The sequence below is a fragment of the Peromyscus eremicus genome, chromosome 15, assembly GCF_949786415.1.
Source record: "Peromyscus eremicus chromosome 15, PerEre_H2_v1, whole genome shotgun sequence".
In the NCBI taxonomy this organism is placed as follows: domain Eukaryota; kingdom Metazoa; phylum Chordata; class Mammalia; order Rodentia; family Cricetidae; genus Peromyscus; species Peromyscus eremicus.
In genome coordinates this window covers 24,959,989-24,983,118 of record NC_081431.1, presented here as the reverse complement: position 1 = coordinate 24,983,118, position 23,130 = coordinate 24,959,989, and the positions used below count along the sequence as shown (strand labels likewise).

Here is a 23,130-nt window from a genome sequence, read left to right as displayed (position 1 = left end):
TACAACAACAAGAAAGGGCCGTCACCCACTGCACGTAGCCATGGAATAAATGTCATACAGAAAAAGTTCAGTTTAAGAAGCTAGGCACAGTATCCCTGTATCATATGCCTCCATTTATATAAAGTACAAACAGGCAAAATGAGTCTTTCTTGCTAGAAAGCAACATAATGGATGTCACGAGAGTGGGGCAGGAGGAAGAACTCCATGATGCCTCTGTTTCTTAAATGTGTAAGTGTCGCTCACTGCCGGGGCCATCCAGCCTTTGACATTGCCACACAATGTCATCATCTACAAAGTTCACATTCAAAAGCAGCACAATCAAAAAGATCACATGGGGGAAAATGTCATATTTTATATAAGTGTACACTTTTGTATTAGCCCACATTCATAGTTACCCTCTGCTTCAGGTTAGACATGTCTGAATGGATTTGTGAACACCTATCCAATTGAACACATAAGTTATGTGTACTTTTATATGTCTATATTTGTCAAAGAATAAAAATATGACTTAAAATCTTTACATTTCTCTTTACCATGTACATTTTTTGTTCCTATGGACTCTGGGCATAGCTATATGACTTGCTTTGACCACTGAGGTTCCCCGACTCAGTGCTGGGAGTTGAAACAGGGTCTTAGTGAACAAGCAACCACCCAAGCTACAGGCCTCATCCCTGCCAGTACGGTCTTAACAAACATAATTTGAGCAGTGGATTGAAAGATTGTTTGCAGATTCCAGCTACCACTCCTGCTCTTGTTTAATTTCCATGAAAACATAACCAGGCTAGTCTGCTAGAGGAATCCACAGAGCCACAGCCAAACTGCCCCTCATCAGGGCCAAGGTAATCCTACGTGAGGCAATAGCCAGCTGACTCCCAGATAGGTAAATGCACTAAGACAGATCAAAGTACAGTCCAGCCAAGCACAGCAGAAACCATCAAACTATAAGCTTGTAAGCAAAATAGACACTCATTTTAAGCCACTGAGCTATTGAAGATTGTTAAGCAACATTGTTGTGTAACAGACAAATGACATAATCATATGCTTTAGGTTAAAGCTAAAATATATATGAATTAGAACAACATACACAAAACAATTGACTCAAAAGATTCATCTCATATCTCTGTTTTGAACATAGTCACATCCTGTGAGAAAGAGACACTACCTGGGATCCTGGGAACCTGGCATCCCACAGAGTCAGTGTTCCAAAAGTATAGCAGGACAGTCAAGTAAAACCCAGGCCTAGCATCCAGTGGATAATCCAATCGAAAGAAGCTCCCTGCTGCATCTAAAATTTCTCTCCCATTTTCCCCAAAAGGCAGAGCAGCAAATAGCCATTCCTTCTCCCATTAAAAAGTGGCATTTAAATTGCTCTGCTCAACATAAAACCTCTTGTATAATAGCCAACACATTCTATATGGATAGGGAACAGATACGACTTGGTTTCTAACTTGGCCACGTTTCACCACACTAGTGCAAACAACTGATACTATGGGTTCCCTTGGCAAAATTCCTTCTAAGATAAGCACTGACAGGCATGGGCAGGAACCTGGTCTTCAGCATCCAACTGAGTAGTGGCTGTGTTACCTGGATTAACCTGAGCTTTTGCGGAACCCAGGATGGGCAAGAGCAGGAGCAGCACCAGGGGCATTCTGGGAGTCGGGATCATTTCAGAAGACGGAGTTGGATCTGGAGTCTGCAGCCCGCCAATAATGCAAGGAAACAGAAAGAGAGGGAAAAGAAATGAGTAATGTAGATTTCACCAACACACGTGAACACGATCTTCATAGATGATTTGGGATTCTTGCCGTGTTTATTTCCATATTTAAAACTTCAGTATACCCAGGGATTACCTAATGCAAGAGTTTCTATTAGATTCTATTAGATTATAACTTCACTCCTGTAATTAAAATCAGCAAAACTATAGACAGGTAGCAACATATAACTGAGACAAATATCGAATGGTAACAACAAAATAAAATTTGTATTTATGATGTCATCTAATGTTTTCATATTATCAACATTAGTTCCAACATTAAATCAAAAAGAAATTCAGTAACTTTAACCTGTTTTTAAAGCTCCATAAGTTAAACATTTGTCTTGATCCATTAGCTTCGAAGTGACATGCAGAACTTTGTAGCTTACTTTTTTTTAAGTTTGCTCCAAATAATCATGTGACAATGAATTAGACATGGACATATCAGTATGTATCCAGATTTAATTCAGTAGAGGCATGGGTAGTTACATGTGGAAATTTTTATAGACATTTATATGTATACAAGTGAATATAATACATATCCATTGACCCCTCACTCCATCAGCTAAAAGGGCCCAAGGGCAAAGCATTCTAGAAGTGCCCATCCATTGGCCATGCAAACCAAGTGACAAGATCTTGGTTTCTAATCCCACCTCCCAATAAAAGGAATCAGAGTTCCTTAGGAAAAAAATGATTAATTCTAAGACTGGGTCAGGAAATCCATAAGATAAGCCTGGAATATACGTTGAATGCACACACACACACACACACACACAATGAAGTACGTCAAAAGAACATAGGAGTCAGCTGAAAGATCTCCCAGTAATCAAAGCTGAAACAATTTGATCAGCAAAACAAATAAAGGAGTATTAGATTATAACTCAGCATATAAAATAAATATCCACAAGTCCGTGCTGATGTAAATAAATGACTGAATAAACAAATGAGAGAGAACAGCCCATTTCCCATGAAAAGGGATTCTAAATAATTTATGTAGCTAATCTACTTTTAAGGAAGTTGAGTCTCACCCCTTCCCACTTTCAACTCCTTACACGTAAGTTGCACACAGTAACTTGCTTCCAAAGGATTCAGCATGAGCCTGGAGAAGGGAAGGAGAGCATCTTTTCAGTGGGGAAATCTTCCAAACTACTTAGTGTCAGGTACTGTGGTTACATAACATCAGCACTGAAATGTCATTGTGACCATGCCTGTCCTTGATAGGACGTGATGGGAAGGCACTTGAGGTCCGTGGTCCCGACACACAAACCACGGCCTTTGTCTATTCATGAGGAAAACAACGGCAAATTCTAAGTGAGGGACTTTCTACAAGATTCCCAACTGATGCTCAGTGCTGTTAGTCAACCAAAACAAAAGAACCCAAGAAACTGTCACCGCTAACAGGAGAGAAGGCAATACAAACACTAAAGAAGATGTAATGAGTGACACACTGTATGGGTCCTGGACTTGGAAAAGGACACCAGGGGAAACGGGGGAAGTCAGAGTAAGTTCTCATTTGACAGACAGACAGTAGTGATGTAAGATATTAACTCATGTCAGGTACACAGGGATGCGACGTACTGTCTTCACAAAGATTCCATAAATATAAAACTGTTCTATCCTCCAGATAACACTGATAAATGGCAAGGAGAGAAATCCCAAGTAGGGAAGACCTCCAGAAGACATCAGTAGGTTCCTGAAAGACAGGCAAGGTTTGAATGGGCAGTAAGAGAGAGGGAGTAAGAAGAGGGCTGACGCAGATGAGCAGGGGGCACTTTTTAAGTAAAAGAAACTTTCTGTGATGATTTCTAAATGGTAGTATGTTGATACACTTGAAAAACTTTTTATTTACTTTTGTTTGTTTAGTTTGTGTGTGTGTGTGTGTGTGTGCACATGTGCATGCATCATGAGAGGACCACCTATAGAAGTCAGTTCTCTCCTTCTATCACACATGTTCTGGGATTTGAACTCAAGTCACCAGACTTGGCAGCAAGGGCCTTCACCCCCTGAGCCATCTCATCAATCCCTTAAAAACATCTTTTTAAAAATGTCTACATTAACTTATTAATTAATTAATTATGTGTGCATGTTCACATGAGTGCATGTGGCAGTATGAGGACTACTTGTGGGAGTCCATTCCATATGGGTTCCAAGGCTTAAACTCAGACATCGGGTTTGGTGGCAATCACCTATACCCACTGATCCATCTCAACAGTCCTAAAAAAAAATAAGTCAGATATTCGGATGGTTTTCTTTAAAGAAAATGGAGCCAAAGCAAGTCGAATGGAAGAGATAAATGTAACTCTGTGGAATATAGTAGGGCCTGAGAGATCACAAAGATGGTGGGCATGTTTTCATTTCACAGACTTGGGTGTAATAAACACCTGTCTCAGTGGGCTTTCAGTAACTCCAGAAGCTGGAAAATAGGCTTCCATAGAATCTCCCAGAAAATAGTCCCAAAAGGAAAAACATACAAGTGTTGCTCATGACCATGATCTAAGGATGTCCTTCCATAGAGATCTCTGTTCCTGTGTACAGCCATCTAGGAACCTCTTATTAAGGGTTTCTAGCCATACATTTCTACACTCCAAAACCCTTCCCAATCCTACAGAGAATGTCTCCTACATCTCACGTCTCCTCTTTACCAATCCACACGCCAAATTTACCTCTGTGTTATTATAAAGTTATCTGTTAACCATTAGCTTCTTCCACAAATTATGTATTCAGAGAGGTCTTGTTTTACTTTCTTTTTCTTTTATTTATTTATTTATTTATTTGTTTGTTTGTTTTTGATACAAGGTTTCTCTGAGTAGCCCTGGCTGTCCTTGAACTCACTCTGTAGACCAGGTTGGCCTCAAACTTGGAGATACGCCTGCCTCCGCACACCTCCCTACCCTCCACCAGCCAGATGTAGTTTTTAATGTGAACTAAACCAGACTTACTAGGAGATTTTGGTATTATTGCTTGATTTCAGGTTGTGAATCTCCAAAACCCGTGATGATTTTTTCCCCTTTTCTTAAAAATCAAGGTGAACAGTAGCTAACTAACCAACCCAGAAGGATCATAACAGATCTAAACAGCCTGTCCTTGTAGCAAATACATCTAATGTCCCAGGGAACGTTGCGCTGATATTCACTCAATGGAGTGTGCTTTTACTGATAATGTAGCTGAGGAGAAAGTGGATAAACTCCAGGTTACAGCACAGATAAGCAAAACCAGCATGTGGGCCTAGGGTTCTGTGACTCCAGAGTCCACCTGGTGCCACTGCCATCCTTCCCTTTGTCTCTCATTCTATTCTGTCCTTTTCTCAAGCCTCTGCCTCCCTTTCCAGCTCAGTCACAATGAGGCTTCTCATTTATTTCTTCTATTTTTTTTTTTAGTTTTATACTTTTATTATTTTCTAACTTTCTTTTTATTTATTCTTTGTGTCTTTCACATCATGCATCTTGATCCCATTCATTTCCCATCCCTGTGTATCCGCCCTCTGCCCTTGCAGCACCCCCACACACACAATAAAATTTAAGAGAAAAAAGAAAAAAGAAAAGAAAAGAAATGGGGGGGAACATCTCGTCATGGAAGCTGTAATGTGATGTAGTGAGTCACATAGTTCTATTTTCTTTTGCCTAAGAGCCTGTGTCAAGCTTTTTCCTCTTTGTTTGCCTGAGTCTCTATTCAATGGTCACTTCTGCATCAAAGTGTTCTGGCTTGATTGCTAATGCACTGAAAACATAGTATTTCTATACAGTAATGACTGTGGTGTCAACAATGTGTGGTTACTGTGACTATTTAGTGTCCTTTCTGTAAGCTCAATGTTATTGTGTTTAAAACACTCAACAGAGAGGCCTGATAAATACCATTGTTGACCCAAATGCTCAATGATTATATCTGGCTAATCTGAAAGTTTTTGCCCTAAAAGGAACTTTCTTCAAGGATTCCTATGAGCAGACAAACCCCTCTGGATGAATTGTGTCAAGGATTTCAAGGATTCCTATGAGCAGACAAACCCCTCTGGATGAATTGTGTCAAGGATTTCAAGGATTCAGTACTTAGTCATGTGGCATATGCATGGAGCTCAAAGCACATGTGGAGATGTTAGCAGTTGGGAAAATTCTCTGTGAGTTTTTGTGACTAACAACATGAACCTCTTCGACAATTTATTCAGGTCTGAAAAAAATAAAATGCAAATGCCCCTAGTCAGAGTATTGCCTTTCGCTCATTTATTCATCAATTATTTTGTAAATATCCCCTCACATGGGATACATACATCTTAAATGTCAGAGAAGGTCTGGGGAGATAGCTTGGACAATAATGTACTCTGCAAGAGCATGAGGATCTGAGTTTGACCTCCCAGAATCCATGTCACTAAAAGACACTGGCACAGCTGTAAATTCCAGCACTGAGGAGGCAAAGACAAGAGCATCCAGAACCAAATCCGTGAGTTCCAGACACGGTGAGAGACCCTGACTCAAAAAAAAAAAAAAAACAAGGACAAGTGTGATCAAGGAAGGTATCCAACACTGACCTCTGGCCTTCGCACATACCTTTGTGAACACATAAATAAAAATAAACAAGTCAGACAAGATCACCATCCTCATGGAACTTATAGTATGCAAATAAATAAATAAATATAATGAATAGACACACGGAGCTTATATTATGCAAATAAATAAATAAATAACAAATAAATAAATAATGAATAGACACACGGGTGGCAACTGACAGGCCCAATGCTTTAAATCATTTCTTCCTCATTCAACCTTGTAATAAGCATGACACTCTGGGGTGTGAAGAGGATCCCTGCAGAGTAAAGAAAACAAGATTGAATACTGCAGCTGTGGGGGAGCTGTTCCGGGAAAGTGTGCAGTAACTTCCTCTAAGTGTGCAAGTGGCTCAGAGACAGACAGACAGACAGTGAAGAGGCTGGGCAGCCAGGAGCCATTCACGAATAAATAAGCATTTGACAAATAAACAACTGAGAAATGGGACATAGAAAATCAGTTTCCAGTGGTTCAGCAATCTTTTCAAAAGCAAAACCCAAGGCATATCCACATCTCACACAAAAATAAAGAGCCGAAAATATAAAGACAGCATAATAATTCCCGCACTTGGGAGGCAGAGGCAAACAGATCTCTATGAGTTTGAAGGCAGCCTGGTCTACAGAGAGAGTTCCAGGGCAGTCAGGGCTACACAGACAAACCCTGTCTCGAAAAAATACCAAAGGAGGGGAAAGAAGGATCTCAAGAAAGTATATGAACTTTCCATAAACTAAAGGAAAGAAAGACTTGCATGAAAAAGTATGGAAAGCGAAATCAAAAGAAGAAAAAAAAATGATAACATTTTCCACAAAAATTCAAAACATCCTAGGGTAAGAGGAAAAAGATATCATAAACTTACAGATAAGCAGTGAACAAAGGTAAATATTTGAAACTATAACACAAAACAACTTCTGTTGTAAAAAGCCACTAGAAACATGAGCCAAATAAATAAAAAACAATTGACAAAGAGAACAGTATACCACATCAGAAAGAGCTCAAAAAGCCAGAAAGCCAAACATCAAAGCAGTCCCTGAATTGGTCTCACAAGCTTGTCCAGTGTGGTAATATGAGATTTGATAATGATGTGGTGAAATGCATGCTCCACACTGAGCCATTATTCATGAATTAGATGACAACTTAGCTAAAAAGGCATCGCATAGCTTGCTTGTTATTTATCCCAGAGAAAGAGTTGTGTGTAAATACAGTGTGTGTGTACCAACAAGTGCTTTGTAGCATGTTTTCTAAGTAACAAAAACTTGGGAAGGTATCTATCAACAGAGGGATGCTATAAACTATACTGTTCCTAACTACAAAATACTTTATGACAGTGAAAAAGAATGAATTCCAGAGGCTGGAGAGACGACTCAGCACATAACAGCACTTACTGCTGTTGCAGGGGACTCAGGTTTTTCTCCAATCCTGTTATCTCACATCACAACTCACAACCTACTGTAGCTCTAGTCCCGGGGGATCCAGTGCCCTCTTTTGGCTTCTGTGGGCACTACACATACAAGGTACATACACATATATGCAGGCAAACCATTCACACACACAAAATAAATAAATCTTTAAAATAAGAAGAATGAATTACAGCTATATATAGTCCCATGGCTTACCACTCACGACATGTTGTTAGGTGAACAAGAAGTCTGCAAAGTCTCTGTGAAGCATGCTATATATTTTTATGGACACATACATTTATATATTCAATAGAAAATCTGAAAGGTGAATCACCATGCTGGTAACAGTGATTTCCTGCAGAGCTGGAGATGGGAGATGGAGTGCAGATTTCAGCAAGAGGACTTGTGAATGACTGCCATACAGAGACTGTCTTATTCATATTAATTCAATTGTTTCATGTTTATGTGTATGTGATATATATATATATATATATATATTTGCATGTATAAGAAAATGCACACACACATGTGTCCATGTGTGTAGAGAAAAGAGGTTGACATCAACTGTCTTCCTGGATCATTCTTCGCTTTATTTACTGTGACAGACTCTCTCACTGAGCAGGAGCTCACTAATGCAGCAAGTCTGACTAGCCAGCTTGCTCCAGGAATTCCCTGCATGCACTGAGATTTCAGGCAGGCTGCCACACCCACCTGGCTTTTATGTGGGTTCTGGAGACCCAAACTTCCATCCTTACACTTCTATGACAAGCCCTTTATTCTCTGAGCCGTCTTCCCAGCCCATCGTTTGATTTTTAAAAGGAGAATGTGTTCTTGGTTCATGTCACTTATAATAGCTTTTCTAACAAAAACAAAAACGTTATTGCTGGCATCAGGCTATCAGGATATCAAGATACTTTTCAGACAATCCTGTATATTCCAGAATGGGAGGTGTTGGGGCAGCATGGCCTGTACACTTGAACTACTCAGAGATAGTATTGGTCTGTACATCTGACTTGTGGGAGCAGAAAATGGTCAAGGATCACCTCGTATCTTTCTAGTTTAGAATGTTGAGTCTCTTTCAAATGTAGCATGTCATGGTCCTCACAATCATGTAGAGGGGAATTATTGTCTTCCTTCTCCAAAGCTGGAAAGTACAGTTGCTTCACCCACAGCCTGGAGAGTCTCCCTTGGTCTGGCTGCTGTTTCCCACCCACCACTCTGAGTCCAGTTCACATCTTTACCCATCTGTCTTGTCTACCAAGTCAGATGACGAGTCACCTAAGATCAGGGATCCTGCTCTCCCTACTTCAAAATGAAGGTGATTTTTCTCCTGTCCTGGGCCATTAAGTTAACACTGGTTCCAGTTCCCCTAATGCCAAGGTCAGCATTTCTCTGCCCAGAGCCCAATACTTTCCAAGGGACATCAGTGGACCTGTGGCTCAAAGAGAATATGTGTAAGAACCCCATTTTATCCCTCTTTTCACACTCAAAATCCTCTTCCCTTCCCCCTGTTCAATGAATACTTCTAATTGAGCATAGAGGAAACCACAGTTCACGACTTCCCATACACTCTGCAAGATCTTCTGGAAGATTATTGGCTCTCTACCTCTCGACGGTCCACACCAGGATTTAGACATACTAGGACGTCAGGAAGAAAAATGGAAGGTCAGCCAGGAGTGTGGCAGCCACACCCAGAAATGAGCAACTCTTGGGGCAGGCGGGGGGGGGGGGGGGGAAGCGGGGTGGTGGTGGCAAGGGAGAAGGGTATGGTAAGTCCAACTTCTTACTAATCATCTCTGAACTCAGAAGAGCTTACAAAAGCCTCTCTCAACCATAGTCAAGGCCAGCCACTTCACAGAGAAGGGTCAAGCCTGCTCTACAGAAGGCTCTCACAAGATGGCTCACTCTTGGACAATCCTAAGGCTCCTTCACCCAAGGATTATCCACCCGAGAACACACTTGTCTCGGACACCTGTCTTAGGAAGTCAGAGCACCTCCCTGGGAACAAGCCTCACAGTAGGGGTCAGATAGGAGGGAGAATAAAGAATCTTGAGAGACAGTGCTGAAATTATTGTTGAGCTTCTGAGTGAGCAGAAAGCTAATGTCACCATCTCATTCATATGCTCCATGAGCTCAGAGCAAGGTTGGGCTATCTGTGATGGTGGAAACCACATTCTCTGGCAGTCCAAACCACAAACCCCACTGCAAAGTCTGTTCTTCACTACAGAACTAAATACATGTGACAGATAATAGATGAAATAGATGGGTGAATAGATGGACAGATAGATGATGATGATGATGATGATGATGGTAATGAAAGATAGATAGATAATAGATGATAAATATTCACTGATAGATGATAGAAAATGATAGTAAATGATGGATGAATAGAAAAAATAAATTGATAGATGGTTTATAGATTATAAATGAAAGTAGATAGATGAAATATAGATGATAGATAAGTGAAGGATAAAGAAGATAGATAACAAATTAAGATAGATGACATGTAGAAGGCAGGTAGGAAGGTAAACAAATTTAAATGAGAGAGATATACATATAATATATATACAGAAATTCCTTCATAAACATAACTATAATAAGTAAAATTAATTTCTAAAAATCACCCCTCATTTGCAGCCTATCATAATGTGAAAAGTAGGCAGATGTGCTTACTAAGTATCTCTGAACTCAGAAGAGTTTACAATAGCCTCTCTCAACCAAAATCAAGGCCAGCCACTTCACAGAGAAGGGTCAAGCCTGCTCTACAGAAGGCTTGTGCATTCAGGCAACCCTTGGAGTCTTTTGGCATTACAGAATGTGAAGTTTAAACACCTTTGCTCAGGCTGGAGAGATAGCTCAGCGGTTAAGAACACTGGCTGCTCTGTCAGAGGTCCTGAGTTCAATTCCCAACAACCACATAGTGGCTCACAGCCATCTATAGTGGGATCTGGTGCCCTCTTCCAGCATGACGTTGTACATACACATAGAACACTCATATACATAAATGAATTTTTTAAAAAGAAAATGCATTTAAACAGCTATGTTCTTCCCAAGCCCCTCAGGAAGAGCAAAACTCACAGATGTAGAGTTCTTTGTATCTTCATGTGTGAATATTAGCAAAACCCATCTTTTTCTCTGAAGCAGAACTGAAACTATCCATCCCACCTTAAGAAACATTTGAGCTTACTAAATATGTAAATCATTAAGTGCTTATCCCCATCACAGAATAGTTCTTTTGAAAGAACTTTGCTTGATGATTTGGAATACCAGATCCTACATAGTACATTTAAGATAACATTTGACATTTTAAAAGTGTTCCATCTACTTATCAAAGTTGGATATCATTGAGTGAGTTGCCAATCCTGCTAAAGGAATCAGGACTAGGCATCCATAAACAGCAAATCCATTCAGTGCATTCAAAATACGATTCAATGCACTAAAATCCAGTTTATAACCAACTGTTCAGGTATGTGGTTTATGTTCCAAACACAGCATGTCCGGTTTAGCTGGTGGCCCTTCTTCCAAAACTGTCCATTGTCCCAGACCCAATACCTAGGGACAACCTGAGATGATGCTGCCTTTGGTGAAGAACTAGCAGCCACAGATTTCCTTCAAGGCTCTTGATGCAGCCAGCCTGTGTCAAGGACCACAGAGGAAGTGCTGCCTTCCAAGAAAATCAGCTCTGCCCATGTCCCTGCGAAGTCCAAGGTGTGGGCAGAAATGAGATAAAAGGACTTCAGGCAATCTGGCACAGGCACATATGTACAGATATAACTGTATGGCACCTATGTGTACATGTGTGGGAAATTGGGCTTTGGTGAGGAGGAATTTCACACTCACATATTTAACTCAGAGGACATTGGAGAGCATTCAAGACTTGTTTTTCCTCTCTGCTGAGTAACTTCCATTTCAAATTTAACAAATATGAAGAGTCATCTTTGGAGTATCTCATATTCAGCAGACAAATATGCAGAAATGACTTTGGTTTGGGTAAAAGGTCCCCAGACACATATACACACAAACAACAAAATTTGCCAAACATCTTCATGTTTATCTTGATTCCTGAGGATGTATCAAAGCCTTCCTTACTCCCAACTTCCCCCTGGGTCTACTGGCCTTGTTCTTCTCCATGTGATGCCCAAATCCCAGAATCACCCAACACATGCCTAAAGACAGAATATGTGACTCAGGTGACCTGGGGTGACCCAGGGTGGCCTGCACTGCTTGCATGGATCAGCAAGTGCTACTTCTGCCTTTGTCTGAGGAGTTTGTTTCCCTTTACCTCTGTATTTTCATCTGTAAAGTAGAGACAACTAGAATTTGTAAAGTAGTTAAAGGAAAGAGTGATCCAGACAGCTTTTATTACCTCATTCCCCTTCTAGGAACAGGAGATGGTAAAGAGCAAATTCACTGATGCAGAAGATGCCCCTCTTCCTGGGCAGAGAGTGGTCACCAGTCCTAGACCCTTGTGTAACATCATCCACCTATTTTCATTTGTATATTGCACTTCGTTGCAATGTTAAACCTAAATATTGTCACAAAATTTCCAGGAGGAAGAGGTAGATAGTGTAAATACAAAATGAAGGTAGAGATCTTTCCAAACACAAGACAGTGGTCAGCACTGCACACAATGCAATGTCCTTTGGCTTGCCAAGACCTTAAACATGACCTTGCTATGTCCCACGGGACAACAGTATCCATTCTCAAACTTGGGAGAGAGGAACCCTCCTAGGCAAGCCCCACCACAGCACCTCCTGCAACTTCCAGTCAGGCCCTGAGCAAGACCAGCTTAGCTGAGCCCTGTCACCCAAGCAGAGCCATGTGAGAAGTGATGATTGTTGCCTTGTCTCACTAGGTTTTGAGGCAACACAAAGAATAACCTACAAGGACTCGCTCCAGGAAAGCTCACCTGCCACTAAGTGAAGTGTCCATTTCTTAATATTGCCTAGATTTTAACTAATCACCAGTGTGTTCGTGGTCTAGAAACTTAGAATGAGGATTTAGGTCATAGGGTAAAGGCGTCAAATTGGAAAGAGTGACAAGCAAGGACTCCAGTTGGGTGACAAACTGTCTTGCTCTTGAGGTCTCAGTGCTGAGGCCCGAAGCAGCATCTGGTCCAGGTTCCATTACATCCTTTGACCTCTGGGTGGCACACCCGATGTTCCCCCTCCCCCTCCAGGCTGCTCCTTCTCCATCACCTTGTCTGAAGACGAACTCTTCAGGCTTCTACAGAACGCTGTTATCTCTTGCTGTGGGATGTTCTGTATGGCAAATATGTTGCTAATTAGTCAATAAATAAAACACTGATTGGCCATTGGCTAGGCAGGAAGTGTAGGCGGGACAAGGAGGAGAATAAAGCTGGGAAGTGGAAGGCTGAGTCAGAGAGACACTACCAGCTGCCACAATGAGAAACAGCATGTGAAGATGCCGGTAAGCCACGAGCCATGTGGCAAAGTATAGATTAATAGAAATGGATTAATTTAAGCTGTAAGAACAGTTAGCAAGAAGCCTGCCATGGCCATACAGTTTGTAACCAATATAAGTCTCTATGTTTTCTTGGTTGGGTCTGACGGCTGTGGGACTGGCAGGTGAGAGAGATTTGCCCTGACCGTGGGCCAGGCAGGAAAACTCAAGCTACAAATGGCGCCCAACGTGGGGCACGAGTTTCCACCTAAAAACTGAGAAAAAAAGATTCTGAAACGGAGCTAAAAACAGTTCCTAATTGTCTCTCTCAAATGAGCGGCAGCTGTCGGTTTGAGCTACTGGTGGGTTTCTGGCATGTGCGCTCGACCTGCCGTATGGTGGGAATAAGGCCTCTGTAAGTGGTACATTAAGCTGCGTGATGGATTTGGCCTTTATTAGTACAAAACAAAAAAAGAGGTTTCTGGGCTGCACTCTGCTTGGATAAAAGCATAGACCCACGATAGCTCCCAGAGCTGGCGGTAAACATAGCCATGTTGGGAAGCTAAGGTGGGCGGAGCCAGCAGCCACAGCTGCTGCAGTTTAAAGCAATAGATTCACAATAAGACAGATTCAGGTGTAATAATTTACAATGTGTGTAAAAATGTACGTAGGCTTGAAAGAGAAAGAAAAAGGAATATATACAGTTATATAAAGAAATAATTTTTAAAAATAAAGTCTTTAAAGAGACAGTAAAGGTAGTATAAAAATAAGCCACGTAAAAATGGATATTACACAGAGAATCTGGATTATGTTGTCTTTGGGATTTTTAACTGCAGAAAAACATTTGATTGTAAAAGCTGTTGAGTTAAACCAATATATATATTTTAAAGATATCTTGACTTCAAAATTTAGATGTAAGGATATGTTACTTTGGAAAAGAGTTTCTGCTTTTGTTCCCACAGAAAGCCAGAGGCTATGGATTTGTTCAAGATTAAGATACATCAGGTTTGACCAGCCAAGACCTCCTGAAAGGTCTCCGATGACACCATGGCCCAGATAATCCAACGTTCAGATTGGATTCAAGGCAACTGGCTCAGACAATACAGCCTCATGGACTATTCCATAATCCTAAAATTTTCTTTGTTTCCCCATAAGATACAGCGCCCCCCTCCAGCAGGAAGTAGTAAGAGAAGCTACGCCCAAATTCCCAAATTATATATAATTTTACTTTGTTAAGGTTAAAAACCTTCCTTTTTGAAAAAAAAAGGGGGAAGTGCTGTGGGATGTTCTGTATGGCAAATATGTTGCTAATTAGTCAATAAATAAAACACTGATTGGCCATTGGCTAGGCAGGAAGTGTAGGTGGGACAAGGAGGAGAATAAAGCTGGGAAGTGGAAGGCTGAGTCAGAGAGACACTGCCAGCTGCCACGATGAGAAACAGCATGTGAAGATGCCGGTAAGCCACGAGCCATGTGGCAAGGTATAGATTAATAGAAATGGATTAACTTAAGCTGTAAGAACAGTTAGCAAGAAGCCTGCCATGGCCATACAGTTTGTAACCAATATAAGTCTCTATGTTTTCTTGGTTGGGTCTGACGGCTGTGGGACTGGCAGGTGAGAGAGATATACCCTGACCGTGGGCCAGGCAGGAAAACTCAAGCTACAATCTCTACCTCTCACCACCTAGAGGGTCCTGGGCTCCCCTGGACCTTTGTCCTCATCTGTGAAAACGAGGGTAATAATGACACCTGCCCCTAAGGAATGTTGTAAGGACAACACATAAGAAGGTCTTTAGAAAGCTGGGCTATGGTGGCTCGCACCTTTAATCCCAGCACTCAGGAGGCAAAGGCAGGTGGATCTCTGTGAGGCTAGCCTAGTCTACAGAGTGAGTTCCAGGACAGCTAAAGCTACACAGGGAAACCCTGTCTAGAAAACAAAACAAAACATAACAAAACAATAGGGGGCTTTAGAACAGTGTGCATGAATGTGAATAATTATTTGCATATCTCTGTGTGTGTGTGTGTGTGTGTGTGTGTGTGTGTGTGTGTGTATGCACACATATGCATTCCTGTGCAGGTGCATGTGTTCATGTTGGTGGAGGACAGAAGTCAGTATCAGGTGTCCCACTCAAGCACTCTCCTCATATTTTGAGACATGGAGTCCCTGAATCTGAAGCTTGATGATTCAACTAGCCTGGCAAGCCAGGAAGCACCAGACATCCTATCTCTGCCTTTCCAGTGATGGGATCACAGGCATGTCTTAGTCACTGTTCTATTGCTGAAGAGACACCATGAGCAAATGAGCAAGACAAGTCTTAAAAGAAAGCATTTAATTGGGGGATTTCTTACAGTTTCAGAGGTTTTGTCCATGATCATCATAGCAGGGAGCATGGCAGCATGCATGGCACTGGAGAAGTAGCTGAGAGCTACATCCTGATCTGCAGGCCCGGAGTGCAGGCCATGGGTCTGGCATGAGCTTTTGAAACCTCAAAGCCCACCTCCAGTGACACACTCCCTCCAACAAGGCCACACCTCCTAATACTTCTAATCTTTTCAAATAGTTCCACTCACCGGTGACTAAGCATTCAAATATATGAGCCTGGGAAGGCCATTCCTATTCAAACCACTATAAGACATGTGCCTTTTTCTTCTTAAACATGGGTACTGGGGATCAAACTTGAGCATTACTAAAGGAAGTTATGACACCATTGTCTTCTTTAGATTCCCAGTGCAAACCCCCAAGTGTGATGATAATCAGTGAACGCATGGGGGCAGCTGATAGGGTGGTGTGGGGTTCCTTGATAACCTGAAGTATCTACTATCCTGTTACCCTCTCTGCCAACAATGGAGAAGGACAGAGAACACTTGGTTCTTCTACTAAGCACTTCCATCCTTGTAGCACACCCTAGAGGCGATCATATATCTCCTCCCTTGCTGGATCTATTGACTCAGCGGATAACCTCATGGCAACCTGTGTCCTATGAACCCCTAGTTGTGTTTATGTCTGACTGTGAGTCTTGTGAGTCCTCAGCAAAACTTTAAGTGTCTTCAGGGGCACAAATATCTTGCGCCTTTAAGGTTTTTTTTTTTTTTTTAAGCATAATGATAAACATTTATGGAGCACTTACCAGATACCAGGTCATGTGCTAAGCTTTGTATAATACACTTTCCTCATTCAGTTCAGAGCCCCTGAAGGATTCTGGACCAGTGAGGACAGAAACAGAAGCTACCAGCAAACCTCCCTCTGGGCCTGAGTTCTACCTCCAGCTCTACCACAGATCCCCCTAGAGTCTGGACAGGGGTGCAGTTCTCCTAAAAGGCTCTGCTCCCTCTTCACTGAAGGAATTGGGATAAATGAGAGTGGAGGGATTCCAAGCTGCCTCTCAGCCCCAATGCTCTAAAGTTTTTAAGTAATATTTTAACTTATTTTTAACATTTTTATACATGTGTACCCCTACTCCACACTTCCACTCCTCCTGTCCTCACATTCACATGCCCCTCTCCTACCTGAATGTCCTCTTCTTTTTTATATAGCCATTAATTCAAATTAGTGCTGCCTGCATGCATATGGTTGTGTGGTCATCCACTGGAGTATGTGCATCCACTGGAGTATGGAGATATATATGGAGTATCAATGTCTATGTTCCCAAAGAAAAACAACGCCCCTCTCCAGCCATCAACTGCATCCTAGTAGGGGCAGAGCTCCAGGAGTCCCTTCTCCATCCATCCTGGAATGCTGACTGGCTTGACCTAGTGCAAGTTTTATGCAGGGGATCACAGCTGCCGTGGGTTCCTGAGTGTAACGGCCGTGTCATATCTAGAAGACAGCATTTCACAGCGTCCCTCCATCCCCTAGCTCTTACATTCTCTCAGCCCCTTCTATGATGTTCCCTGAGCCTGCGATGAGGAGGGTCTAGATATAGCTGTCCTGTTTAGGGATGAGTATTCTACAGTCACTTGTTCTCATCACTTTGACCAGTTATGAGTATCTGCATTACCCATTGTCCACTGCAAGAAAAAAATCAGCTTCTCTGACCAAGGTTGTTGATGTTCTCTACACTGTCAGTCATGTTTCCAAACACTATATAGGGCACACCATAGCTTAGCAGAGTCGACCTCAGCTCAGGAGGGATGTGGTTCCTATCCAGCCCAGGCACATGCCAGTAATAAGAGCTTTGGTTCCTCGACACATCACAAAGCACCAGGACAGCCTGGTTTCATCAGAACTCCTCACCCAGTCCACAGAGGAAATCTCTGCCAGACCCCGGCCAGAGTGGAGATGGTAAGAGACACCCACAGTCTCTTTCGGAAACCCATTGGCTCCTGTCTGGAATGAAAATCACCAATGGTGAAGGCTGCTAAGAGTCAGTCTGCTGGGCGGCCTGCAAGGTCACTCTGGGACAGAGAGGAAACCCTGGCGGGAGTTAGAGTTGAGATCTGAACTCACCAGGGAGGAGCTGGTGCCAAGCCTGAGGCTGCGGGAACCGCGGCCTCTCACCTCTGGGACAGACAGCGAAAGTGCAGCCAAAGATCTCCACAGAAACAAGGCTCGCTAATGGCTCCCTCTGGGTCCTGGAGGCATCTTCAAAGCAGAGCAAGCCATAGTCAAACAGGAAAGAGACAGCAAGCCTGCAGAAAGGATTGGAATTTGAGACTTGATCTCTCCGAGCTGTGCCTTGGGGCATGTCTTCAGGGGGCTGTGGCAGACCCAGAAGCAGGAGCTAAAATTATGCCATTTGCTTCACCATGGAGAGCCTGTAGTAAACTCATCGGGTTAACTGGTCCACGGCTGTTCAGAGGTCTCATAGACAGTGCTGAATGCTGGGCTGACTCTGAAACTCACAGTGAAATCCCAGCCCCCTTGTGTGATGGTATTGGAGCATGTGACAAGTCACTCCATCATGACGGAGATCTTTTGGTACCCTTATAAAAGCACTCTTCCTCATTCCTCTTTCAAAAGACTCCAAAGCTAGGATTGGGGACTCACACCTAGAAGCCCAGCACTCGGGAGGCTAAGACAGCCTGGTTGCTGGGAGGTGGGGGCCAACCTGGACTGCATTGTGAGACCTTATCTGAAAAACATAAAGAAAATAAAAACAAGACCCTCTAGAGCTCCCCTCACCTGCTCCACCATGTTAGAACAGTTATAGGGAGCTATCCATAATGATACCAATTAACAGTCCTAAAACAGTGAGACCTTCTGACCTCTGATGCTTGGTTCCTCCCATGTTTTGTTCGTCTTCAGACACTTCCCATCCCCCAACCCCCCCACCCCCACCCATCTCCTTGAATCCTAAATGATTCATCAGGGTGCAGAACGCTACCGAAACACAAATCCACACTGCTCAGAGTTTCTCTGGTTTCTTTTTACTTGCCTCATACTGAGTGATCAGCTACAGAAGAGAACACATTAGTTTAATTGCACGGTATAAAGTTTCCCTCTCTGTCCTCAACACTAGCTATAGGCGACTGGATGGCATGAGCTGTGTCTGCCTTGTTCTCCACAGTGCCCTAGAAGTGCTTCATAGACTCAGGTACCACGTCACAGTGTCTTCTCTGTACTATCCCTTCTTATGCCTCGCCATGACCCCAAATCCCAATAGTACAGGGCTCAAGTTGCATTTCTTCCAGGATTTGGATTAGAATGTACATTTTTAACATGTTTGGTAAGAGAATTATCACACACTTAGGCTTCTGGGCAAATACTTCTTCTTGTGTAGAAGTTCACCTGTACATGATGGATGCTTAGCCGAATCACGTGAAAAACCCAATATTTTTCCTAGAATCCCAGCCCCGGCCTTCCTAAGAAGAAACTCCTCCAGGGGTGGATCTTCAGATAAACTGCATGATGTGCTTGACCCAACTCTCTGAAAGGGATGTGATGTGTAAAAGAGTATTAGGTCAGAGTCCTGGAGTCCACCAGAGGCCTGGTAGGTATGGTGCTCACAATGACCTGAGCCAGGGTAGAAGATCCAGGCATGTGAAGAGTGGTAAATGATTATGTTATAGGTAAAAACCAGAATATAATGCAAAGTGTCGAGTGAGAGGTGGGCTGAGACTAAAAAGAGGACTGAAGATCACATGGTTAGAATCTTACAATATTGGAAAATTGGTAATGGATGGGCTCAGGGCAAAGTCATAGTTACAGCTACTGGGATGGTAGAGAGCTCTCTCCTGAGGAATAATGTTTGTTTGCAAAGACAGCATACAAACTCTTGCTAAAGTTAAGGCCCATGCAGGATGTCACTCTCCTAACAACTTTCAAACCAACTGGTTCGACATGGTTAGGTAAGAATAACAGGGATTAGGAGCTCTTTCTAAGGCTTGCCTAAAGCAGTTGTATGCAGATTCCAAACTCTCAGCATTTAGGTTTAAGAATTTTAGAAAGAAGTTTGACCCTCTTGTTTTTATGTGTGGGTTATGAAACTAAACCTAAATTCCTTCTTCCTCCCTCTCCACCCCGTCCCTCTCTCCCTCTCCAGTACTGGGGGTTGAGTTGAGAGCTTTGTTTAGGGTAGAGAAACATACCACCCTTGAACTCCCACAACAGTTTTTCAATATGCTTCATATTTTTAGGCTGTATCTCAGTAAGTGACCCAAGCTGGCCTTGAATTCACCCAGGAAGCCTTCAATATGTTTGATCCTCTTGCCTCTGCCTCTTAAGTAGATAGGAAAACAGGCCTGTGCCACCTGGCCTGGCTTAAAGCTGTGTTTTGTTGTTGTTATTGTTGTTGTTGTTGTTGTTTTTACTTTCATGAAATTGGTGGCATTTGTAGGAATAATTAGTGATTTTTACAGAAAGGAAGTTGAAACAAACTTAAGAGAAGTTGAAAATACATTTCAATGAAATACAGAGAATGTGATGATATATGACAGCCAGATGGACAGTTTACAGAAGCCAAATTACAGAACCACAGTCACCCTCACACAATTCTCCAACAGCAGTAACTCTATAGTCTTTAAAGGTGTCAATTAGGGCAACTACTGGCATCAGGTCTTTGGGACAGAGTAAACCCTGTTTCTTTCATGAGTGATACTGGGAAGAAGGAGCAATATCCAGGAATAAGGCAGAATTAACTGAGCGTCAACAATGCCACCTCTGATGCCGGGGCAGCCTCAAGTGTGCACACAACAAGAGCAGAAGACCACGCACCCACTCAGGACCTGGCAGAGCATCTTCCTGACAGCTTCTGGGACTCCAATCCCTTGGCTCTTCTTCTTGAACACCTTATCCCACCGACCTCTGCCACTGGATCCTTCTGCCTTCTGACGACCCTCCCTGCTCAGTTTTCTCCTTAGCTGATGCCAGCATCCTGTTTCATGGGCAATGTGCCCCAAGAAGGACAAGTCTCAGGCAGATAGACAAATGGACACATTACAAACATCAGTGACTAACAAACCAGCAGATTTTCTTTTCAGTCTCAAAGAGGATGTCTTTCGTGGGTAGTTGTGGTCACTATTATCAATGAGGACAGGCTCTTAGGGTAAGAATGTACAAGCCTAGCCCATCCGATCCTACATCCTTACCACACATCTTAACTCAGTGGTTGAAATGTGGGCTTTAGAACAAGCTGTGTGGCCTCCAATTTCAACTCTGGCCTTGACTGTCATCTGTGTAAGTGAGCTGGTGAATGCTCATGCCTAAGTTTTCTCGTCCAGAAGCGGAATGCTACAGCAGCATGGTCTGGTAGGACCTGCCTCAGGACTAAATGAGTTAATCCTTGAAACAGTGCTTGGCATCAAATCTTGCCTACTATTATTACAACTGGAGCTGTATAAATGACTGGAACCAATCTCATTTCACAGCAGATGCATTCTGATTCTCCCTCGTACATGGCAGAGGCTCATACATATGAAACAATCCTGACATTACAACACACCTTGGCAGCAGAAACGAACACACCAAAAGCAAACAGAAAGCCCGTTTTCTACTCTCGTAAGAAGCAGTCCATGCTAGCATTCAGGGTTGTCAGACCAAATCTCCTACCTGGACTTATTTGCTCAAGTAGATCTAGTCCTACCTACATTAGAAATGTGGGACACTTCAGTTGGTAGCAGCTGATCTTGGGGGACTCTAGAGTTTCAGTTTTGCCTGTTGAGGGGTTCTTGGGACCTGGATTCTATGACTTCTCTAGGAGATGGATTTAGCCCAACATTTGGGCTGTTCTCTAAACAGCTGGGGGCAGGCTTTGGCTCTTTCAAATGGTCTGGAATTCCATCCCTTCTAAGAAACACATTCTAGCTGGTAATCCCAATCCATGAAATCCAACAAATTAATGGAGAAAGAGTTGTCACAAATGTGTTCTTTCTTCTTTGTTGAGCTCCCTTGTTAGATCTTAACAAGATTTTGAATGAGAAGAGAAGACCTGCAGAGAAGGCAGGGAGGCACAAGGAGAGGAATCTGGCATAGCAAGGCAATGGAGATGCGGGGCCACAGCAGAGCAGAGATGTGGGCTCTGTAATTGGGAAGTGAATCTGCAGCCCCAAACAGAAGACTAGCATAGTTCACCTAGGGGCAGGGTGAGGAGAGTGTCTTTTCATCACAGAGGAGACAGCCTTGGCTGAGGAGGGAACAGGAGCTGGGAAGGGGGCTTGGAGGTCCATAGCGCCATTGGGTTTCAGGAGAAAGAGCTAAGCAAACAGCAGAGGTGTGGGTGGAGAGGAGTGGGCGGAGCCTCCCTGAGGATGTGTCCGGCCCCCTATCAGGAGGGTGTATCTTTCCATTTCCTTTGGGTCTGGGGATTGGTGAGTTGCATGTCCGGCCATCACCTCCACCAAATGTGCATCCAATCAGTATCATTTTTCAAACCCTTGCCCAGATCTGGCTAGAGGGGCAGCCAGGAGAGCCAGAGACTCAGACAGAAGCAGGCAGGATCCCAGAGCTCCGTGGCAGGCTCAGCTCATGAAATAAGACACCCAGAAAGAGAAGCCGAAGGGAAAGTCACAGCCAAGCAAACACACCCTCAGCCTTGAGCTCTGAGCCCAGAGGCCTGAGCGGGTGGAGAACCTGCAGGGAAGGGTGGCCAGATGTTCCTGCTCAGTTCCTCTACAGGATCATCGGAAGTTCTGCCCCGCCTACATTTCCAAATGCTGCCACAGTGAACTTCAGCTAAGTGAAGCCTATTTTGGTGTCGTCTGCTGTAAAAGATGCTATCTCTGTGTCCCCTGTGGGTCAGTTGCTCTGCTGGACATGTGGAATTCACCTTGCCCTTCTCCCCTGCCCCTTAAACAGCACCGGAGGGCATGAATGCACGGTGTTACAGGAACCGGCAGCGATAACCGGAAGGAAGATGTGCGTAGCTCCAGAATGAGTTAGCTCAGATGTTTTCAATATGAGAGATGTAGAACCTAATGACAAGGACGGGGTACATTTCAAGCCAAAAATACCAGGTTCATTAGCTCAGTGACCTACTGCGTGACCCAGGACAAATCACAACCTCTCTCGGCTTTAATTGATCTGTAAGATGGGATGATGACCTGGATCCCAAATGACAACTGTTAGAATTAAGTAATGCAATCTGCTTCACGCAGTTTGAAATCTGAGTAGAGCAGCTGTTCAGTAAACGGTGGCGATGAGCAAAGTACCTGATGCATTCATCTTTACAACTCTGCAGTTAAACCTGTTGAAGGGAACTTCCAAAGATGTTGACACCGGCTCCACAGAACTATGATTACGTCCCTCCATCCCCATTCAACTCTCTTCCAGTCTCCTATTTCACAGTGATTAAAAGCTTCATTTCTCACTCAGTACAAAGACCTTTCTCCTGCTCTCCTGCCCCTGCCACTCTCTCGGATGTGAAAAGCATCCATTTCTATATGAAGGGACAGTGACAAATCGGAAGGAATATCCACTCTGCTTGCCAAAAACTTGACAGAACTAATAAACTTGCAAAATATTTTTCTAGAAATTAAGTCTCAGTTCTAGAAATGAGTCACAGAAGGATATTGTACTGGAGACAGAGCAAGACACATGGATCTCTAGGTCTGAATTATTTTTCACGGATACAAAGTTCTGTAAACTGAAATTTTACACGTAACTCAG

The 23,130-nt window shown here is 43.0% G+C and overlaps 1 protein-coding gene across 1 annotated transcript in view; it reads right to left on the bottom strand.

Moving 5' to 3' along the window:
- Positions 1 to 23,130, bottom strand: part of Ddr2 (discoidin domain receptor tyrosine kinase 2) — a 96,012-nt gene that overhangs the window by 41,848 nt on the left and 31,034 nt on the right. Inside the window, exon 3 of the mRNA XM_059280973.1 lies at positions 1,585 to 1,693. Coding sequence (XP_059136956.1) covers positions 1,585 to 1,666 — 82 coding nt within the window. The 5' untranslated portion in view covers positions 1,667 to 1,693. The remainder of the gene's footprint in view (positions 1 to 1,584; positions 1,694 to 23,130) is intronic.